The sequence below is a fragment of the Anastrepha ludens genome, chromosome 5, assembly GCF_028408465.1.
Source record: "Anastrepha ludens isolate Willacy chromosome 5, idAnaLude1.1, whole genome shotgun sequence".
Lineage (NCBI taxonomy): Eukaryota > Metazoa > Arthropoda > Insecta > Diptera > Tephritidae > Anastrepha > Anastrepha ludens.
This window is the reverse complement of record NC_071501.1, coordinates 62,645,847-62,665,628: the sequence shown is the minus strand read 5'-3', so window position 1 is coordinate 62,665,628 and position 19,782 is coordinate 62,645,847. Positions and strand designations below refer to the sequence as shown.

Below are 19,782 nucleotides of genomic sequence, written 5' to 3'. Positions count from 1 at the left end.
AGCCGACACGGAATCCCAATAGCTGCGGTTCAACAAACTACACGCTAACACTTCCCTGATAACCAGGGATGGCTATAACGGGCACAGATAAGTAACGATGAATAGTTACAAAATTTACTTTTTTCCTAATTTCATTTTGAATTTTTATATGTTTGGGACTTATGGATTACATTTTTACTGTACACTACTATAATTTGAATTTGTTTGTTATAAAGATGAATTGTTTTTGTTTAATACGTACTTATGTAATATGGATTTCATTATTACTTCTTTTGCACGGTTTTTTGGGGAAATATTTAGAGTTTTTCACCTTACACGATTTTTTTAAGTTGTGGAACATATCCCTAAATTTACTATATGTCGCACCACGATTTTTTTTGTACGCATTTTTAAGGGATGTATCTACCGTGTTAAAACAGAGTTGGGTGTAAATACACCTAATCGTATTACAAAAACTTTTTATAAGTATTTTCAATAACTCTGAAACTGACTAACGACTGAATAGAAATATACAGAAATGTTGTTTTGGCGTTGTTTCATACATTCACAGTTTTAATGTGTTGAGGCGTTCATTCATAAAATACTTAGGCAGTATATTTGAATCTATTACAATAATTCGTTGCTAAGTTTTTACCTGTGAGAAATACGACGGCAATACACATCTCTGATCATCCAAGCGTGAGCACTGCACACGCTCCAACAACTCGAACAAATCCTGCTGGGCCCCATGCAATTTTCCGGGACTGCGAGATGCACTTCCTCCGCCATTGCCTTCAACTTTTTGCGAACCCACCATGAAGGCTTGTTGACGCCTGCAAATAGAAGTATTAGAGGAGATATGAGTGAAGTAGTATTAACAAAACAAGCGATATAGGCGTACTTGAAGTATGCGTATATGTGTATATGCTCAAAAAAGTACCCGTATGTCCATATGTAAACAAAGTAGAAACCAAAAGAAAGCGCTCTAAAACTCCTCTAAAGATGTTTAAAGTATTTATTAATCATCAAATTAATTCCTTCATTATTTACAATGTGTTCCCAACGTTTAGGCAAATTTTTAATTCTCTGCTCAAAAAATTTTTTGTCCTTGGAGCCAAAATATGCTTCGATATCCCTTTTTATAGCTTCTTTTGAGAAGTAGTTCTTGTTACTCATATGGGATTGAAGTCCACGGAAAAGGTGACAACCATAAGGTGCAATATCCGGAGAGTATAGAGGATGCGGCATTATCTCCCATCCGAGCTCGTTCAGCGTTCCTAATGTTTGCCTTGCGGTATGAGGTCTTGCGTTGTCGTGGTGAAACAAAACTTTGCGTCTATTGACTAAAGACGGTCGATTGTTGTTAAGTGCCTCATTCAGTATTAGCTTATGGGAGTTATAATCAGCAGTTATCGTCTGATTTTGATCCAGAAGTTCATAATAAACAATACCGGCCATATCTCACCAAATAGACAGGAGAATCTTCTTGGGGTGAAGGCCATCTCTAGGGGTCGGTTCTGGTGTTTCATCTTTATCTAACCATTGGCGCTCGCGAACAGGATTATTGTAAGGGACCCATTTTTCATCAACAGTAACGATACGGTTCAAAAACTTTAATTTTCAAGCCGTTGCAGCAGCTGAGAACACACATTCACTCTCTGCTGAAGGTTGGCGACGGAAAGTCTATGCGGAACCCATTTTCCCAGGTGCCTGTGAACTATTCCACATTTGGCTCAGCTTCCACGAGTTTGAGCAAGGCGTCGGAGTTAAATACAAAATATGCCTCTTATTCGCGTTCGAAGATTCCATTTTATTTTTTAACACCACGTGCTTCTATCCGCTTATTTTTTAACAACACGTGCTTCTATCACTTGTTGAATGCACAATATATCAAAGAAAATATAAATAGTTCCGTTATATTCCGCGAATAATTTTTTGTATGCAAAAATCGTACAAAAGTGAAATTATGTGTAAAATACGCACGAACTTATGGACTGACCTGATACAATCATAGCAAGCAAATTTAGGTTTAGCATTTACTGCCTGAGCAAATGCCATTGATTGAGCTTCCACAACATCGGCCTTTTGTTTTTTGAAACAGTTTTTCGGCGTGTGACCTTTCTTTCGATAAAAATTGCAACGCAATGCCACTTCAATGTAAACACTCCTTGCAGTTTCATCAGAGTTTCCACTCCTACGTTCACTTAAAAAAAGTTCGGCTTCTCGAGCCTTGCTGAGCAAATCTTCATAAGATGAAATATTCTTTTTCCCGGATTTGTGCGTGCACCATACCAAACAGCATGTCTAGTTGTTCTGCTTCGGCAGGAACGATATCTAGCTGCGAAAATAAAGCTCGCTTCTTCCGAACAAAGATGCCCGTCGTTTCACTCTTCTATTGCTTTAGCTCAAATATTTCGACATAAATTCGCTAGGCCGGTTTTGAAGGTGAAAATATTTCGCGCAGTCTACGTGTAACATCAGCAAAATCAATGACTTGATCTTTAATGCCACACCATCATTCTGCAGCATCACCCTCAAGTAGCATTGGTATTCATTTTACCGCGTCCACATTTTTATAATTTAATTTTATATAAAATACAACTCTTGTATTTTTAACCGTAATAAAAAAACCTAAAAACTAAAAACAAATGCGTTTACAGAGTAAGCTAAGCTGAGCGAGCAAGAGCAACACCTGTTTTGCAGCGGCCAGCCAACGCTGTCCACACTACAAAGGTAGTCATTGCTCTTGCACCTAAGCTCTGCTCACTGCCGATTACCAAACGGAATGTGTTCTCTCCAGAAGCGCGCAGGCTTTTTGACGTGATAACGTCTTATAATTCGATTTAACAGGCTGCACGCACGAAAAAATGTGTCGTTACCTTGCTCATTAGTGTTACCTTGCTCATATTAGTGTTACCTTGCTCTTTAGTGTTACCTTGCTCATTAGTGTTACCTTGCTCATATTAGTGTTACCTTGCTCATATGTAGTTACCTTGCTCATTGCATTGAATGAACTGCACGCGAAAGCGCGGAAGGAACGACAAAGCAAACAAAGCAAACGAACGGCAACGATCGACATCTTGCTCTCTCCTACTTAAGTGAGCGTATATATGTATGTATATGCGCATATGTACATATATAAATTCACGTATTTGTATTTGCATATGCCTTCTTATTGATTATTATTCACCCCTATTATGGTATCCGACGGATGGTTGCGGAGGGAGTTATACTCGATCCGACAGTATTCGGTATCATAATAAACGTCGGATAAAGCAGTATGCGGATCGATAATGTGGTTTACGGATCGATTAAAAAAATGGCATTACCAACAACGCACTCAATACGCGTTTCAAAGAAATTTACTCGTTTCTCATCCGCAGGTCATTGTGTTGCGGATATTATTATAATAAAGATGGAGAGCAATAAAATGTAAGGAAAAACATTTTTATTTGTTTTTTTCGGATTATATATATTGGCAAAATTTATACAAATGGCAAAATTAATATTTTTTAGGAAACGCACAACCACCAGAGAGCAATTTAAAGGTTTAATATCTCGTATGAAGGAGCATCCTGATATTGCAAAAAATTTTACCAGAAGTGCTCCTAACGAGGTAGAGCAATTTTGGGAGAGTGTGCGTGAGGAACTGAATTCATTAGGGCCTCCATCGAAGAGTATTTCAGAATGGAAAAAGGTTTGTTGATAATTCAAAAGTTCATTGAGAATATAAGTACTTATTTCCGTTTTAATTAAAGGTTTGGTCAGATTTTAAATCAGCAGTAAAGAAAAAGTTGGCACACAATAAAAGGGAATTACAAGCAACTGGTGGAGGCGAAAATAGGGAACTACCTTTATCGTCGCTAGAAGAAGATGTTGCTGCTCTAGTGGGCCTAAACGCCTGTGTTGGGGGCATTAAAAATTCAAAAGAGTTTGGAGTGCCTCAGAGGAGAATTATTGAGCATGCCACTCCACTAAATTCAGAGCAGGTGGTTGAAGACATTACTCCATCTACATCGAAGAGAGCTCGTACAAATTCATATACTTCGAGAGACGCCATCTGCATAGAGTTGTTGGAAAATGAAGATGTGGAAAATAACCAAAACATTCGAAATGAACTCCGAAAAAAAAAGAGACCAGAGCAGTTTGACTTGTTAGACAAGCAAATCGGTGTGCAGGAGAGGTTATATTCAAAAGTTTCGGAAGGTGTTGGTGCACAGGAACTACATTTTAAAAATGTAAAAAAGGAACTGAAAGATCTGACTAGGTCGGTTGACCGTCTGGGTGATCACCAGAAGAAAAATAATGAAATTCTCCAAGCTTTTCTTGAGGAGACAAAAAGACATAATATGGCTATGGAGACAAATGCTATTGAAAAATTAAGGGTGAAACCAGAACTTTTAAGCATTGAATTAGGAGAAGTTAACAAGCAATTGATACTTAAAAAATGACTGTGAATTAGAAATTTGGTTTAGATTAAGTTTTAAAATGCAACATTTGCCAAGAAGGCTTTTATATTTTAAGTTTAAGTTTTAATGTGCAATTGAGACTTAAAAAATGACTGTGAATTAGAAATTTTGTTTAGCTTAAGTTTTAAAGTGCAACATTTGCCAAGAAGGCTTTTATATTTTAAGTTTAAGTTTTAATGTGCAACATTTGCCAAGAAGGCTGTTTTTATTTTGTTCTTAAGAAATATATACAAACATACATATATTTATGTACGTTAAATGAAAACAAAAAAATGTTTCTTTATAAAAAGCTGTGTAGCATTTCATTCCGGATTTGGTTTGCTTCATTGGTATACCTTTGATGTTGTACAGGCTCGCCATTTTCATACTCTTCACTTTCAAAAACCCCTTCTAAATATTCGTCTGAAATATTATAATGGATCCGAATGTTGTGAAGTGCCGGCGCAACATTAACAATTTGAGCCACTTTTTCCGGAGAATAATGAAGTTGGCGAGCTGAGAGCAAGCATCGACACCAATTCTTCCAGACACCTATTGTGCGTTCAACAATATTGCGACCCGAGCTATGGCTTTTATTGAAACGGCTTTGGGGTGTATTCGCTCCGGCATTTCGGAAGGGCGTTATCAGCCAGGGTAAAAGTGGGTATCCAGAGACACCTAGGGAACATTTAAATCAAAATTACTTATGTATTGTTAACTGTTTCGTTTTTGTCATATATGTACCCAACAATCTAGTGCTTCTGCGTCCATTTTCATACATGGTTTGGAAATGTCTTGAAGCCTCACTATTTTCCCAAATAAAGGAATCGTGACTTGCACCTGCGTACCTACTGTTCACATACCTTATTCGCTGCTTATGGTCACATATCTTAAGATAGAAAAAAGTCATTTTATTAGTCAATTAAAATTTCAGAAATTAACTTACTATCATTGCATTAATACTGTAATATCCTTTCCTATTATAATAAAGGTGCGAATTGTCTCCAGCAGGTTTCAAAATCTTTATGTGGGTGCCATCTGCGCACATAACTATGCCGGGAATTCTTGTTTTTCCAAAAAAATATCTTTTGGCTTCAAGCTCTTCAGTCTCGGTCATTGCCAAACTTATCCATCTGGGGCACAGTGTTGCCTCTAAAATATTTAAAACTTCTGACAGTACTATGGACACTGTGGACTGCGCCATGCCAATATTAAAATCCTGCCCAGTACCATTTTGATAACCCCCTTCAGCAAAAAATCTTAGACAGGCTTCTAGTTTGAGCTCTGGCGATATCGACCATGTTTTAATAACAGGAAGCATTTCCCTCTTTAATATGTTAAGAACATATTGGAAAGCTATCTTATTAAGACGGAATTGCTTAACAAATCTACAAGAGGAGTTCACATAAATTTTCGTCAATTGTCCTTAAAAAGTGAACTTACACATCATCCGGCAACTGGAACACGTCAACAGCATTATCCCTTACTTTTTTCCGGGTTCGTCTTGCATCATTGTTTGTACTTTCATTAAAATCCAAACAAAAAGCTATTGAATCCATTTTATTTAACAAATATTTATTGGTCTTTTGCACAGCTGATTATGCTGATAACACAGTTCACGGATTGTAATGCAGTGCATCCGTCGGTAACAATAATACCATTTTTGTGAAAAAGTGAATCGAGTGCGGATCGAGTTAACTCCCGCCGCATATCATCCGACGTTTATCATAATAGGCCTGATTAATTTGATTCACTTCAAGAATTTAAAATAAAACCAAGTTTGTTAATAATACCTGTTGTTTTAATGTTATTATTATTAATGTTTTTATTATATATGAAGGAAAAAATGTATGGTAATATTTACCATATACCTTATAAGATATGTTGTCTATACTAATATTATAAAGAGGAAAACTTTGTTTGTTTGTAATGAAGAGGCTCAAAAACTACTGGACCGATTTTAAAAATTCTTTCACCATTCGAAACTACATCATCCACGAGTAACATGGATTATATTTTATTTTGGAAATAGGGCTCGAGATATAGGTCAAAACGTGGACCCAGGTAACCTTCGGATGTGTATGTACAATATGGGTATCAAATGGAAGCTGTTGGTGAATGCTTTAGTCCAGAGTATTTTTCATGCTGTTCCGTGACTAGGGTCTCGAGATAGAGACCAAAACGTGGACCCTAGAATGTGTTTGTACAATATGGATATCAAATTGAAGCTGTTGGTGAATGCTTTAGTACAGAGTATTTTTCATGCCGCTCCGTGACTGGGGTCTCGAGATATAGGTCAAAACGTGGACCCGGGTAACCTTTGGTTGTGTATGTACAATATGGGTATCAAATGAAAGCTGTTGATAAGTGCTTTAATACGGGGTAGTTTTCATACCTATTGATGACTAGGGTCTCGAAATATATGCCAAAACGTGGACCCGCCGTGTCTTTAAACCGAATTAAACCAAACTTACACACATTGTTAAGTAGGTATTGAAGATGATTTCCGTATAGTTTGAATACCTATTGGTAGATAGGGTCTCAAGATATACGTCAAAACGTGGACCCGGGTAACCTTCGGACGTGTATGTACAATATGGGTATCAAATGAAAGCTGTTGGTGAATGCTTTAGTACAGAGTATTTTTCATGCCGCTCCGTGACTGGGGTCTCGAGATAGAGACCAAAACGTGGACCCTATAATGTGTTTGTACAATATGGATATCAAATGAAAGCTGTTGATAAGTGCTTTAATACGGGGTAATTTTCATACTTATTGATGACTAGGGTCTCGAAATATATGCCAAAACGTGGACCCGCCGTGTCTTTGAACCGAATTAAACCAAACTTACACACATTGTTAAGTAGGTATTGAAGATGATTTCCGTATAGTTTGAATACCTATTGGTAAATAGGGTCTCAAGATATAGGTCAAAACGTGGACCCGGGTAACCTTCGGACGTGTATGTACAATATGGGTATCAAATGAAAGCTGTTGGTGAATGCTTTAGTACAGAGTATTTTTCATGCCGCTCCGTGACTGGGGTCTCGAGATAGAGACCAAAACGTGGACCCTATAATGTGTTTGTACAATATGGATATCAAATGAAAGCTGTTGATAAGTGCTTTAATACGGGGTAATTTTCATACCTATTGGTGACTAGGGTCTCGAAATATATGCCAAAACGTGGACCCGCCGTGTCTTTGAACCGAATTAAACCAAACTTACACACATTGTTAAGTAGGTATTGAAGATGATTTCCGTATAGTTTGAATACCTATTGGTAAATAGGGTCTCAAGATATAGGTCAAAACGTGGACCCGGGTAACCTTTGGTTGTGTATGTACAATATGGGTATCAAATGAAAGCTGTTGATAAGTGCTTTAATACGGGGTAATTTTCATACCTATTGATGACTAGGGTCTGGAAATATATGCCAAAACGTGGACCCGCCGTGTCTTTGAACCGAATTAAACCAAACTTACACACATTGTTAAGTAGGTATTGAAGATGATTTCCGTATAGTTTGAATACCTATTGGTAGATAGGGTCTCGAGATATAGGTCAAAACGTGGACCCTGGTAACCTTCGGACGTGTATGTACAATATGGGTATCAAATGAAAGCTGTTGGTGAATGCTTTATGATATGTTATGTTATGTTAAAGTTTATTATGTTATGTTAATGTTAACTCATTATCTATATCCATACAAAATATCTATCAAACAAATAAAATTAAAATTTTCTTTTGAAAAATGCAACCATTCAATCAGTATTTCCTTAGACGTTATCACGTTAAACTATCGTCAGTAAACCGACTTTACAGACAACCTCTTTTTTATAGACAAAAGCAATCCTATTAAAAAATTCAAATTTAGAGTTTGAAAAAAGACATCTATGTAGTAGTCATTACACTTTTAGGGCATTGCCATATATGTAAGAAAACTTTAAATTGAATCTTAACAAGTAGAAGGTGTTGCCATATAGAAATAAATACATTAATACTTATAAAATATAAGGATGCTACAACTTTTTTTTATTAATATAGTTTCGACTAATTGTCTGTCATACCATTTATTCCTAGTTTTAACGTAAATTTGCTTTTTAGTGGTTAACTTTTTCATTATGAACATCAGACAGCTGCTAATCTGTTCTTGCATAACATCAGTGGTAAAACTATGCAGGGCAGAGAAGTTAAATCTGAGACTGTAGTATTGGGCTTTGTGTTTTTATGTTGCACTGGAATAATATACTTTCATGATGTGATATTCTTTGTTCCTCTGCTTTTTCACATACTACTTCATCAGTATTTGAGTATAGTAAGTCGATAAATGTTTCAGTGTGTTCAGTAACCCGTGTATTAAAATATATTAGTTGCTTCATTGCGAAAATGAGCGAAAATCTCACCCCGATTTCCCATTTGGTTTTGTAACTTAGCGAAAATTTGGTGTTGCCAGACACCTGAAATAAAAACGAAGTTCGGATGCAGACACGTTCAGTTTATAAATCTGCAATATTTTTGCTTTAGTTTGGAATTGAGAAACATTTTCCAAAATATAAACATATAAAACTGAATTTTACAAGAGCGTCGAGTAGAAGAGTTTTTGTAAATTTGTAGAATTATTGCTTAGAAGTTTTTTTGCATGCAAATAACCCTCAATTGTCTAACTCCGACTACGCCATCCATAGTATTTTTACATAGAACTCCTTTCGCGTGGGCGGCCTTCGGCCACGCTTCTAAAAAATAACTCTCATCAGTCCAACTCCGACTACGCCATCCACAATATTTTTGCATAGAACTCCTTTCCACGTTCAAACCATTGAACCCAAAATTAAAACGTCATATGCTTATGTGTAGTAAAGAGGCACAAAAACCCCAATCCCCATCACCAACACTGAACTGAAATACTTCATTTTTGTTCATATTTTTATTTTTATTTGCAAGTATCGGGCAACACTAGCTGTTGTCAATTCGAATTAATTCTTATTCGCGTTTGAAATTGGAAAGTGATGATATGGGTAAATGCATTTGCATTTAATTATAGCGAAACAATTGAAATATTTCGAATACAAGTATAAAAATAAGTAAAAACACGCGTTTAGAAAAATATATTTACATAGGTATATGTGCCAAACTATAGTGATGTTCCCGAGGGCACTTTGAAGGTAAATAATTACCAAATTATTATTTCCGGAATAACTGGCAGTTATAAAGGTTGTTCCTAAACCACTCCCTAACATCTCCACAAAGTTTCATTAAATAATACCTTATAAAGGGTGGTTAAGTGTTAAGGGCCGGTGTTGATTTGGAATAAAATACAATATTTTTAGGAAATTATTGTCATTTCTCCTTATTATGATAATATTGGTATGGCTCAATTACGTATGGCCTCGCCGGCACACCTCCATCCGATGGTCCAAATTTTCGATGACGCTGAGGCATAATTGAGGTTCTATGCCGTTAATGTGCCGAATTTCTTTCAAATAACCCCAAAGGAAGAAGTCCAACGGCGTCATTGACGTTTAGGTGTGGTTCACATTCAACATCGGCCCTTGAAATTTAACCACCCTTTAGTTTGCCTAAAATTGCCCATGTTACATTATAGCAAATCCCAGCCGTAAAATGTAATAGAGTATATTTATTAAAGTAGCAATAAATACTTTGCTTCTATGAATGTAAATAGAATTTTAGTTTAAAAAATGAATTTGAATAATAAGCACTTACAAATACAAAAGATAAAACTGTGAGCTATACAAAATAATTTCATAATTTAAAAAAAAAAATTAGAAAAATACACATATATAATATAATATTTATATTTTTTTATTTATTTAATCTATGTACTCAATTTTTTAAATAAAACATTTCGTTTGCTAAAAAATAAAATTGTTAATTTTCTATTTATTTGTTTTATGTCGTAACGTGGACTTTATGAGGAGAAAAATTACTAGTTTGATTATTAGTACTGAGAAGTTGTGTGATGACAAAAATGAGAATTTAGATTATTAGAGCTGTTTAGAACTTTGTGTGACAACAAAAAATAATTTAGTTAGTAGTTTACAGGGCACTTCTGTAATGAGTAATAATGATATGAGCACTTATATGATACTTAGCTGCCTTGTAAACACATATATGTATGAGTATATGAGTAACACCCTTTTTGGGTGCTTGGCCGAGCTCCTCCTCCTATTTGTGGTGTGCGTCTTGATGTTGTTCCACAAATGGAGGGACCTACAGTTTTAAGCCGACTCCGAACGGAGTTATGAGGAGCTTTTTCATGGCAGAAATACACTCGGAAGTTTGCCCGTGCCTGCCAAGGGGCGACCGCTATTAGAAAAATGTTTTTCTTCATTTTGGTGTTTCACCGAGATTCGAACCAACGTTCTCTCTGTGAATTCCGTATGGTAATCACGCACCAACCCATTCGGCTACGACGGCCGAGTATAGATGTACATACATATTTAGTTTCCATTGTCCATTTATTGGAATTTCTATCATCCAGTAGAAAAGAGTGATAGCTAGAAAACGCGTAGGTAAAAACCAAAGTGAGAGCCCTACTGCTAAATAAATTCTTAAATATTAGCACAGCGCGGCTTTGGGAAATATTAAACTAAAGAACCTGAATACCCCCGGACTTGAGTCGATCAGTTTTACAAAAATGTTCGTAATTTTACGTTTATAAGAGTATGTATTAAAAACATATAAAAAATACAGAAGTCCATTTTTCATTATTATAATATTTAAAATAAATAAATTGCATAATAATAAATCAAGGCTGTTTTCAAAGAACTCGTTTTGTAGTATCGGGTTTCATTCATTTCATACCAAGTTTTGAGCCCATGATAATAATCGCCTCTATTTTAGCCTTCTGCTTTCTATTTTTTTCCTTCTTTTATTTTTCTGCAAAAGTTATGTAAAATTAAAACTGCGATTTTCAGTGGGAGTTCAAAACATACTTTAAAATAGTACCTACATAATGAGTAAATACGATTTGTTTAATTAGCTATTACAAACAATTGGATTTTATTTTAGAAATGTGTTTTAAAATAGTTTTCTATGATTTTTACATATGTCTTAAACAAAACAATATAAAATTAGGGAAACTTTTTTGCGTGAGCTAAATGTGTACAACTAATCGACTCGTATTGTGTTACTTGGTGGAGGTTATGACATGGATTTTCAGGCATTACTACGCTAGGTATTCACTTAGACGATCAGCAGCAAGGGTGACTTGGACCGTGGTGGAAATAGAAAGTGAGGAAAAATCTCGCAAGAGTATGTGTATATGTGTGTGGATGCATTATCAGCCCTCCGCGCGTACGAATTCGCTATTTGTTTTTATAACGAGACCGACAAATAATTTATCTGCTTATAAAAAAATTAATAATAACAGAAAAAAACTGAAAGTTAACTTTTTATACTTATAAACGCATGGCAACAAAAAACAAAAATAATAATAATAATATAAAACATGATATTCAATAAATGTGGCGTATGCATTTGTGATGACTATCCGTTCTAAGGACGATTCTCCCGTTACAACTTCCACTTCCAAACAACTGGCATGCATTGTTTTCATAATTGTCCATCCTTCATTTATACACTAACTCCTCTGTTGTATTTATTTATCTTCAATCACATGCATACAGGTTAACATTTGTTGCTCCAACTTTGCACATTCTGCATTAATACCATACATAAAAACTCTTTCGTTGCCCGATATTAAAGCAATGCAGGTATGCATTAATTTCTGCGAAGTAAGCATTTATTGGATACAGTTTACCACCAAGTACGATTGTTACCAACAAGACGTATACCGTTCCGATATTAATTCCGCATGCTGCCCATATGATTACGCTTGTGCTTTTTATTGCTTGTCTTGCTTTACTGCACGACTTTTGCTGATGAAATAGAAGTCTCAGTTAGCGGAATACGCAAATTAAATACATTTAGAATATCCGCCAAACCCACGGAAACACTTTCTTGCGAAGTCTGGCGAATACAATAAGTTAATTAACACTCTGTATAAGAAAACCTTTCCAGAACCTCCCGGACCGTTCCATTGGTTTTCACATTCCGCCTAGAGTATGCAAACTACTTAGCTTGTGAGCTAAGCGTTGGAAAACAAAGTCTCATGAACATTACTGAACTCTGAATTCAACGACAGGTGCAAACCATCTCTATACCCAAGCAATACACCTCGATATTTATCAAGCCAGTTCGCCAGACTCAGAATTGGGCATACTAAACTCACACACCAACACCTCCTCACAGGAAGTACCCAACAAGAATGTCCATTTTGTGATAATAACGCATCAGCTGGCCATCTTTTAAACGATTGTCGCACCTTAGAAAGTTTCAGGAAAAAACACTTCGGATCCACCAAACCTTCTGCTCTACTGGCTACTTACTGTTTCTACCACCAATATAACTGCTTTAAACAATTTTTTGAAAGATTGTAACTTAACTACTATGATTTAATATGATTTCCTAATAATAACACAGACTGTTCTATCTAACTATCGAGTTGTAGGCCCTGGCAGCTAGCACTCGTTCTTGTATTAGTTTTAGTATTACCATATATATTAATTCTAATAAATAAATAAATTACTGAACTGTTGTTGCTTTCTCAAACAAATTTGTCGTCTGGCGAGCAACGAAATTCTCTATCGCACGGAGAAGTGGTGAATCGAAAGCGGCAAATAGTATACACGATGTACAGGAAGAGAAGTTTCTTGTTTGTAAATGTACAATGAATGTCATGTGATTTTAGTGACAAAATGGGACGAAGTGCGGATTTACCATTAGAAATGCGTAAAATTGTTATTAAATTGTTCTTGGAAAACAAGTCTCTGTCCGAAATTGACAAAAACTTGGCAAATAACGGTGCAAAGTGTTATTGTGTTAAGTGAGGAACGCAACAAAGTATCATCAGTCGTGCATAAAAAAGTAAGCCCACAACAAGTTCGTAATTGCCTGCCTAACGCTGATTATCATATCAGAGTGGCACGCCGCAAGCCCTACATTTCAGATATGAACAGAAAGCAGAAATTGAAGTTTGCCAAACACTATATACATACATATGTAGATGAGCTAGATTATTTTTGGAAAAACGTCATATTCAGTTATGAGTAGAAATTTATTGTTCCCGGATCAGATAGCCCTCGAAAAGTTTGTCGAAAAGAAAATGCTTCCTACCGTTAAAGGAGGAAGAAATGCAGTGGTTTGGGGTGCATAAATAGATTTTATTGATGATAAAATGGACAAACATCTGTATTTAAAGGGTTCTTGTTTTAACAAAACAATGACCCAAAACGCTTGTTTTATATCGTGTAAGAATGGTTTACTTACCACTATTAGTAGCTTAAAACTCCACCTCAATCACCGGATCTGAACCCAATTGAGCATGACTGGGAGCCCTTCGAAAACAGAATCAGAAAGCACAAAAAAACATCAAAGGCGTCATTAAAGGCAGCTTTAAGTGTTGAGTGGGAGAAAATTGCAGCTAAGGAAACCAAAGTATTGGCGAAAAGTATGCACCGACGATTGGAAGCAGTTATCAAAGCTAAGGCGGATCCGGAATGCCCAATTTGTATTATATCATTCTAGGTGTCAATCTGTATTTAATGTATTTGCAAAATTTTGTATCTTTTAGAGCCTTAATTTCACTACTTTGAACGGATTTCGCTTTGAACTACTGACGAAACTGCAATTTGAGGTTCATTTCGGCATTTTTCGATATTAAATGTAAATCAAACAAATTTTCGTGTTTGTTGCGAGCACTTTCAAAAGTTTGGCATAAGTATAAAATTCAATCAAAAATAAACAAAGTATCGTAAAATAACTGAAAGGAGTAATAATAGTCATACATACGTACAATATTTTCTTCATATGCCGTTTCCGGGTCACCAGTGTGTAGGATTCCTTGTCCATGTTATTATCATACTTCATTTTTATTAAACCAACCAATCAACGTAATCTTAATTTTTTATTATTTGTTTCTATGTCTTATAAGAATCAAATTCAATAACATAGATATAATACCTAGTATATTTTTTGAAAATGATCACAATCTATAGTGTTCGTTTGTTTTCAGCTCACAAAATTTCAAGCATATTGACTTGAGTGCGCGCGAGTCTAGTATGCTTAGATTTAACTTCAATTTAGCGATCCACTATAGTGCTTACGAATTTCAGATGTTTCCAAGGTTTACTATGAAAATGTTGAGCAAGTACGAAACCACTCCCAGCAATTTTTCATCGCTTGAAGCGTAAATAATGATTTTTTGTTACTTTCCGCTTGTTTACACAACTCACTTTTTTATAAAAGAAATATAATATAGCCTATTTTTGTTCACTCTGTCTTGTAAATATTTTATTAATTACGAATATATCGGAATTACATACGTATTAGAGCGTTAATGAAACAACACGACTCGAATTCAACTTCGCTACTGAAATCAAATTCGTTTAGTTTTCCTCATCCCCTCATCATTGCTTTCATCCCCTGCGCAAATTGCTGGTAGATACTTATAGTGCTCACATTCACCGACGTTATCGTAGTCCCTGTCCCTGTCTGTTGCCCGTGAGATATACAAAATTGAGCAAAACTTATCCCGTAGAAAACAACTGCGTTCTTTTAGTTACATATAATATTTACACAATACATCGGTTTGTGTGTGTTTGTGTTTGGTTGTATCGACACAATGTTGCCATTGATATTTTTGCTTACACACTTTTTCACACATCCGCGTTATCAGTTACAATTTTTCATTTGGCCTCTGGTGACGGTCAAGCATGCTTGACTGAGCTTTGTGTGTGTTAGTGCAGTCGGGTGTCGTCGTGACACACGTATTTGTTGTCGGCTACACGTACGATGCTTGATGAAAAATCAAAAATTTTTGATATTTTCGTTTGGCGCTTACTTTTTTGATCGTGTCGGAGTCTGATGGACAAAACAGCAGGGTTGTATTTAGCATTGAGGTTAGTATTTAGTGTGCGGTTGCCCAATAGTATGTTACTCGTAAATACCTACATATACTAAAAATAAGCACAATCCGTATGAAATATGTACATAAATAAGCAAAAAATTTAAAAATTTATATGTAAATGAAATTATTTAAAACTGATATACATAAGTAAAGTACATAAAAATGTATGTTATAATTAAAAACATGACTTATTGCGATTTTTTAATATAACACAGAAAGTGGGTAACAAAAAAATTCTCAAACAAACGCTTTTCATCCACACTTTTTTTTATCTCTTTTCTTTTTTTTTTTTAACAAAACTGCAATAGTTGCAAGTAATAAAAATTCATCATCCGATGAAGACATATTTACTTCTAAATGCAACTGTGGATTGATCGCTTTTTGTTTTGAACGTTACCGGGCAAACGACAAGCACCCGACACGCACACATATAAAGTTCTTGTCAAACAATGCTTGACCGTCACCAGAGGCCAATTGTTTAAAAAACCAGCAAATGCAAACAGTTCATTTAACATTAACATTATTCAACATTGTTTTTAAGTTATTTGAATAAAAAGTATAATTTTTCTAAGTTTCTTTTGTAAATGATTTCGAAATGTAGTATTTGGCAACACTGTGTGGTGAGAAAGCAATCAGCTGACAGGATTCGACGGGATTTTCCAAAATCCTGCGATAAAATCTACGATACTACGATGCGGAAGGGAAGTAATTTTTCATTTACATGGGGCTCTCATTTATTTATTTATTATTATTGATTGGCTGTTTGTGCACTGCGACCTGAATAGATCTATTGTGCAGCCATGTAGCCTACTCGCTATTAATAAATCCTAAAACTGCTACAGGCTTAATTTCTACCAGGAGGTTTGGATTTATAGCTCCATTTCTCAGGTAATTTAGTCTGCGTCGTGCCACTGCTGGGCAGGCGCATAAAACGTGTTCTGCTATTTCTTGTGCCTCTTTGCAGAGTTTTCAAGAATGGTTTTCTACCACACCTATCTTTTTCATGTGGTAATTCAGTTTACAATGCCCTGTTAGTAGTTCAGTGTAAAGTTTTATGCCCTTTCTGCTTAGGTTAAGGATTGCTTCTGCCTTTATCCGTTATGGTATTTTCGATTGCCTGGCAGGGGACTGCGTTTACGTCGGTGACTGTTTGCAGCATAAGTATTACCGCGTCGGTATTAAGGCAAATACTTTCAAGAAAAATCGTTTCCAAAGGCGACGATTTTGATAGCGTTGCGGCCTGAATAATATTGAGAAAACAAAAAAAAAAACGTTTCCCTTGAATATTGTAAGGCAAACAGTAGTAGAACAAGAACTATTTCGCATTACTAAGGACGGTTTTCCAAAGGAATTACAGCTGTATTGTTTTAATATTGGGCATCGCCTAAGAAAATGATGGATTGTTTCCTTCTGATTTAAGTTACATAAGATTTTATGGTAAAGGCCATTAAGATTAATGCAATTACTTCTGGGTTTAAAAATCCTTGAAAATTCAAATTTTTGTATGGCATCCTCAAAACAACTTTGATCTACACAATCGCCCAGTTCTTTATATTGGAGGTTGAATTAGTTTTAAAGGTTTTTTTCGAAGATTTGGGGCTTTATTGTGAAAAAACGGTACAAAATATTTTATTCGAAGTATTGGCCATCGCTAGCTACAACTTTCGCCCATCTTTCGGGCAATTTCCGGATACCGTTTCTCCAAAATTCTGGCCGCTGCTTGGCTATCCATGACTCAACCCATATTTTGGTAGCCTCGTACGAGGAGAACCGCTGGTCCGCCAAATCGAGACTCATATGCCGGAACAAATGATAATCGGAGGGAGCTATGTCTGGACTATACGGCGGGTGGGGTAACACTTCCCAGCCAAGCGTTCCAAGGTATTTTTTGACAGGTTGAGCAACATGCGGCCGAGCGTTGTCATGTTGCAAAATAACCTTGTCGTGCCTTTTTACCGTTTCCGGCCGTTTTTCTTTCAATGCCCGGCTTAAACGCATCAATTGCAGTCGGTAACGATCCCCCGTGATTGTTTCGCCCGGTGGGAGCAGCTCAAAATATACGACGCCGACCTGATCCCACCAAATGCAGAGCATGATTTTCTTGCCGTGAATATTCTGCTTGGCCGTCGACGTTGATGCGTGGCCGGGAAACCCCATGAGTTTTTGCGTTTTGGGTTATCGTAGTGGATCCATTTTTCGTCGCCAGTCACCACCCGATGCAAAAAACCCTTCCGATTTTGTCGCTCGATCAGCAATTCGCACGTAAAAAGTCGCCGTTCGACGTCGCGCAGCTTCAACTCGTACGAGACCCAATGTCCTTGCTTTTGGATCATTCCCATCGCTTTTAGACGCTTGCAAACGGTTGATTTATCAACGCCCAATGATTCAGCAAGCTCTTCTTGGGTTTGGCACACAATTCCCCCAATTCCGCGTCCTCGAACTTTTTGGGCTGGCCAAGACGCTCCTTGTCTTCGGTGTGAAAATCACCACTTTTGAATCGTCGAAACCAGTACTCACATGTTGAAATCGACGGAGTATGGTCTGGGTAGGCCTCCTGCAGCAATTCACGGGCTTGGGCTGTATTTTTTTTCAAATTGAAGCAGAAAAGCAAAGCTTCCCGCAAATTGCGTTTCGACGGCACGAAAGTTGACATACTCGGAGCACGAAAACACTGCGTTGTTTATACTTCAGCGAAATGACAGATACTGATAAACAAAGCCTAGGGATGAGGCTTTGTCATGAATATATATTCAGTATTGCCAACGCGATAAAGTGATAAATAGCGCCATCTGTGTGTCACCTTTAAAACTAATTCAACCTCCCATATTCTGTCCGTACTGTTTCGTACTCTATTCCACATTTTTTGCCTGCTATACAATTTAGAAATATTTTGCTTTTTGTTTTATCACTTGCTTTTTTCTAACCTCGTTTCGTTCCATTTCAAATTCTAAACCAATCTGATTTAAAACTTTAGCCAAGAATATCTTTCTTTTTAAAACTAATTTTGTTTACGGACGGTGGAGTTTCAAGGCTTCAGATTCAAAAATTGTTTTTTGGATATAATTTAAGATATCGCGATACCTGTTTCTAAATAAATAGCATAAGGAGGCGAACTGCTTGGAGCTTACAAATTTTCTTTGTGAATGGCAGTTGTAATTTGTCAACATTTTCAAACACACAGTATCTCCATACCTACATAACTTTGGACAGCTCGACAGACTGATTGAAACAATTACCATTTTATGTCTAAGTTTATTGCTTTCTTTTCAAAAAAGTTACTCCAGTGTTTGATAGAGTTATTCCTTTTTTCTAGATGTTTCCAGAAAACCATTTCGCGGGTAACAATCACCCCCAGGTAGCAGTACGTGTCTGTTATAATAATATTCTCTGAGGTGAGGTATGGTATACTAAGCAGGGCTAGTTTACTGGGGCGGCAGCCCTTGGTCGGGAAAAATCCCAAGTCATTCAGATAACGTGGAACCGGCTGCCATGGGTATATCCTCTCGTTTATCTTTGCACTTTTTCTTTTTTCCATCGTTTGCCCCCACGACGAAAGACCATTGGTTCCGATTCTTGTATTAAGATTGTCAACTTTCAAACCACCACCCAAATCTTCATGCAAGTCATTTAAATATAGCAAAAAAAGTAAAGGAGGCATCATACACCCTTGCTTTACCCCCGAGAACGTTTCAAAATCATCTGGATAATCTTCAACTTCTGAATAATCTTGTCTCTAGATATATTTAGCTGCTCAATGAAGTTAACACATTTGGAAAATATCCGCATTCCACATATGGTAGGCTGTAAATGAAATTAAAAACAACTAAAAAGGCATAATCTATTTATTTTCGTTAAATTTTAAGTGCATTATTGACGTAAGTGTGTAGATATTGTCAGTCGTTCAATATGAGCAAGTTATTTTCTTCAACCCATTAACCCAGTCGATAATTTAAAACACCGATTACAATTTTTGCACTGCAATTCATAAAAGATATTCCTCTGTAATTTGTGTTAAATTGTGTTTGAAAAATGTCTCTCACTTTACCAGTTGGGTATAACTTATTTTAAATTTCCACAAGCTGGTCCAAAAACCTACTGGTGGAATTTTTCAAAATTCATATGAAATCCTCTCAAGCCTAGACGCCTTGCATTATTTCCTTTAGTATTATTAATCATTGTAACTATTTCGTGTACAGTGATTGGGCAGTCCAAGAAATAAGTTTCTACTTCTATAGCAGCGTAGATAATCTTACTTGCTGTCTGAGTTGGATTTAAAAGTGTTTTGAAATATTCCCTAAACAAAGACGGATTTATATTCCAACCAAAACCAGTGTATTGACCACTTATTTAATTTGCCAGAGCCCA

At 36.3% G+C, this 19,782-nt stretch overlaps 3 protein-coding genes across 19 annotated transcripts in view; 1 reads left to right on the top strand and 2 right to left on the bottom strand.

The window, feature by feature from the left end:
- LOC128864190 (rap1 GTPase-activating protein 1) overlaps positions 1-19,782 on the bottom strand; it is a 101,831-nt gene that overhangs the window by 55,064 nt on the left and 26,985 nt on the right. For 16 of the 17 annotated variants that reach the window (XM_054103729.1, XM_054103739.1, XM_054103735.1 and 13 more), the window contains one exon: positions 635-812. In XM_054103729.1, coding sequence (XP_053959704.1) covers positions 635-812 — 178 coding nt within the window. Of the gene's footprint in view, positions 1-634; positions 813-14,304; positions 14,410-19,782 lie in introns of those variants that run through there. The other variant, XM_054103741.1, reaches the window with a different exon arrangement.
- On the top strand, positions 3,176-3,770 carry LOC128864193 (uncharacterized). The gene is made up of 2 exons (XM_054103747.1): positions 3,176-3,411; positions 3,496-3,770. Exons 1-2 carry the CDS (start codon positions 3,260-3,262, stop codon positions 3,683-3,685), a joined length of 342 nt encoding a protein of 113 aa, XP_053959722.1. The 5' UTR covers positions 3,176-3,259; the 3' UTR covers positions 3,686-3,770.
- Positions 4,483-6,692, bottom strand: LOC128864192 (putative nuclease HARBI1). Its single transcript, XM_054103746.1, has 4 exons — positions 5,871-6,692; positions 5,374-5,815; positions 5,172-5,316; positions 4,483-5,105 (listed from the first exon to the last, which is right to left on the bottom strand). Exons 1-4 carry the CDS (start codon positions 5,984-5,986, stop codon positions 4,729-4,731), a joined length of 1,080 nt encoding a protein of 359 aa, XP_053959721.1. The 5' UTR covers positions 5,987-6,692; the 3' UTR covers positions 4,483-4,728.

Excerpts from the sequence above, each read along its gene's own strand:
- LOC128864193 (XM_054103747.1), top strand. The coding sequence starts at position 3,260 with ATGCGGATCGATAATGTGGTTTACGGATCGATTAAAAAAATGGCATTA. Across the intron at positions 3,412-3,495 it reads AAGATGGAGAGCAATAAAAT|GAAACGCACAACCACCAGAG; the intron begins GTAAGGAAAAAC and ends AATATTTTTTAG.
- LOC128864192 (XM_054103746.1), bottom strand. The coding sequence starts at position 5,986 with ATGGATTCAATAGCTTTTTGTTTGGATTTTAATGAAAGTACAAACAAT. Across the intron at positions 5,816-5,870 it reads TTCCAGTTGCCGGATGATGT|ATTTGTTAAGCAATTCCGTC; the intron begins GTAAGTTCACTT and ends CTCCTCTTGTAG. Across the intron at positions 5,106-5,171 it reads CAGAAGCACTAGATTGTTGG|GTGTCTCTGGATACCCACTT; the intron begins GTACATATATGA and ends AATGTTCCCTAG.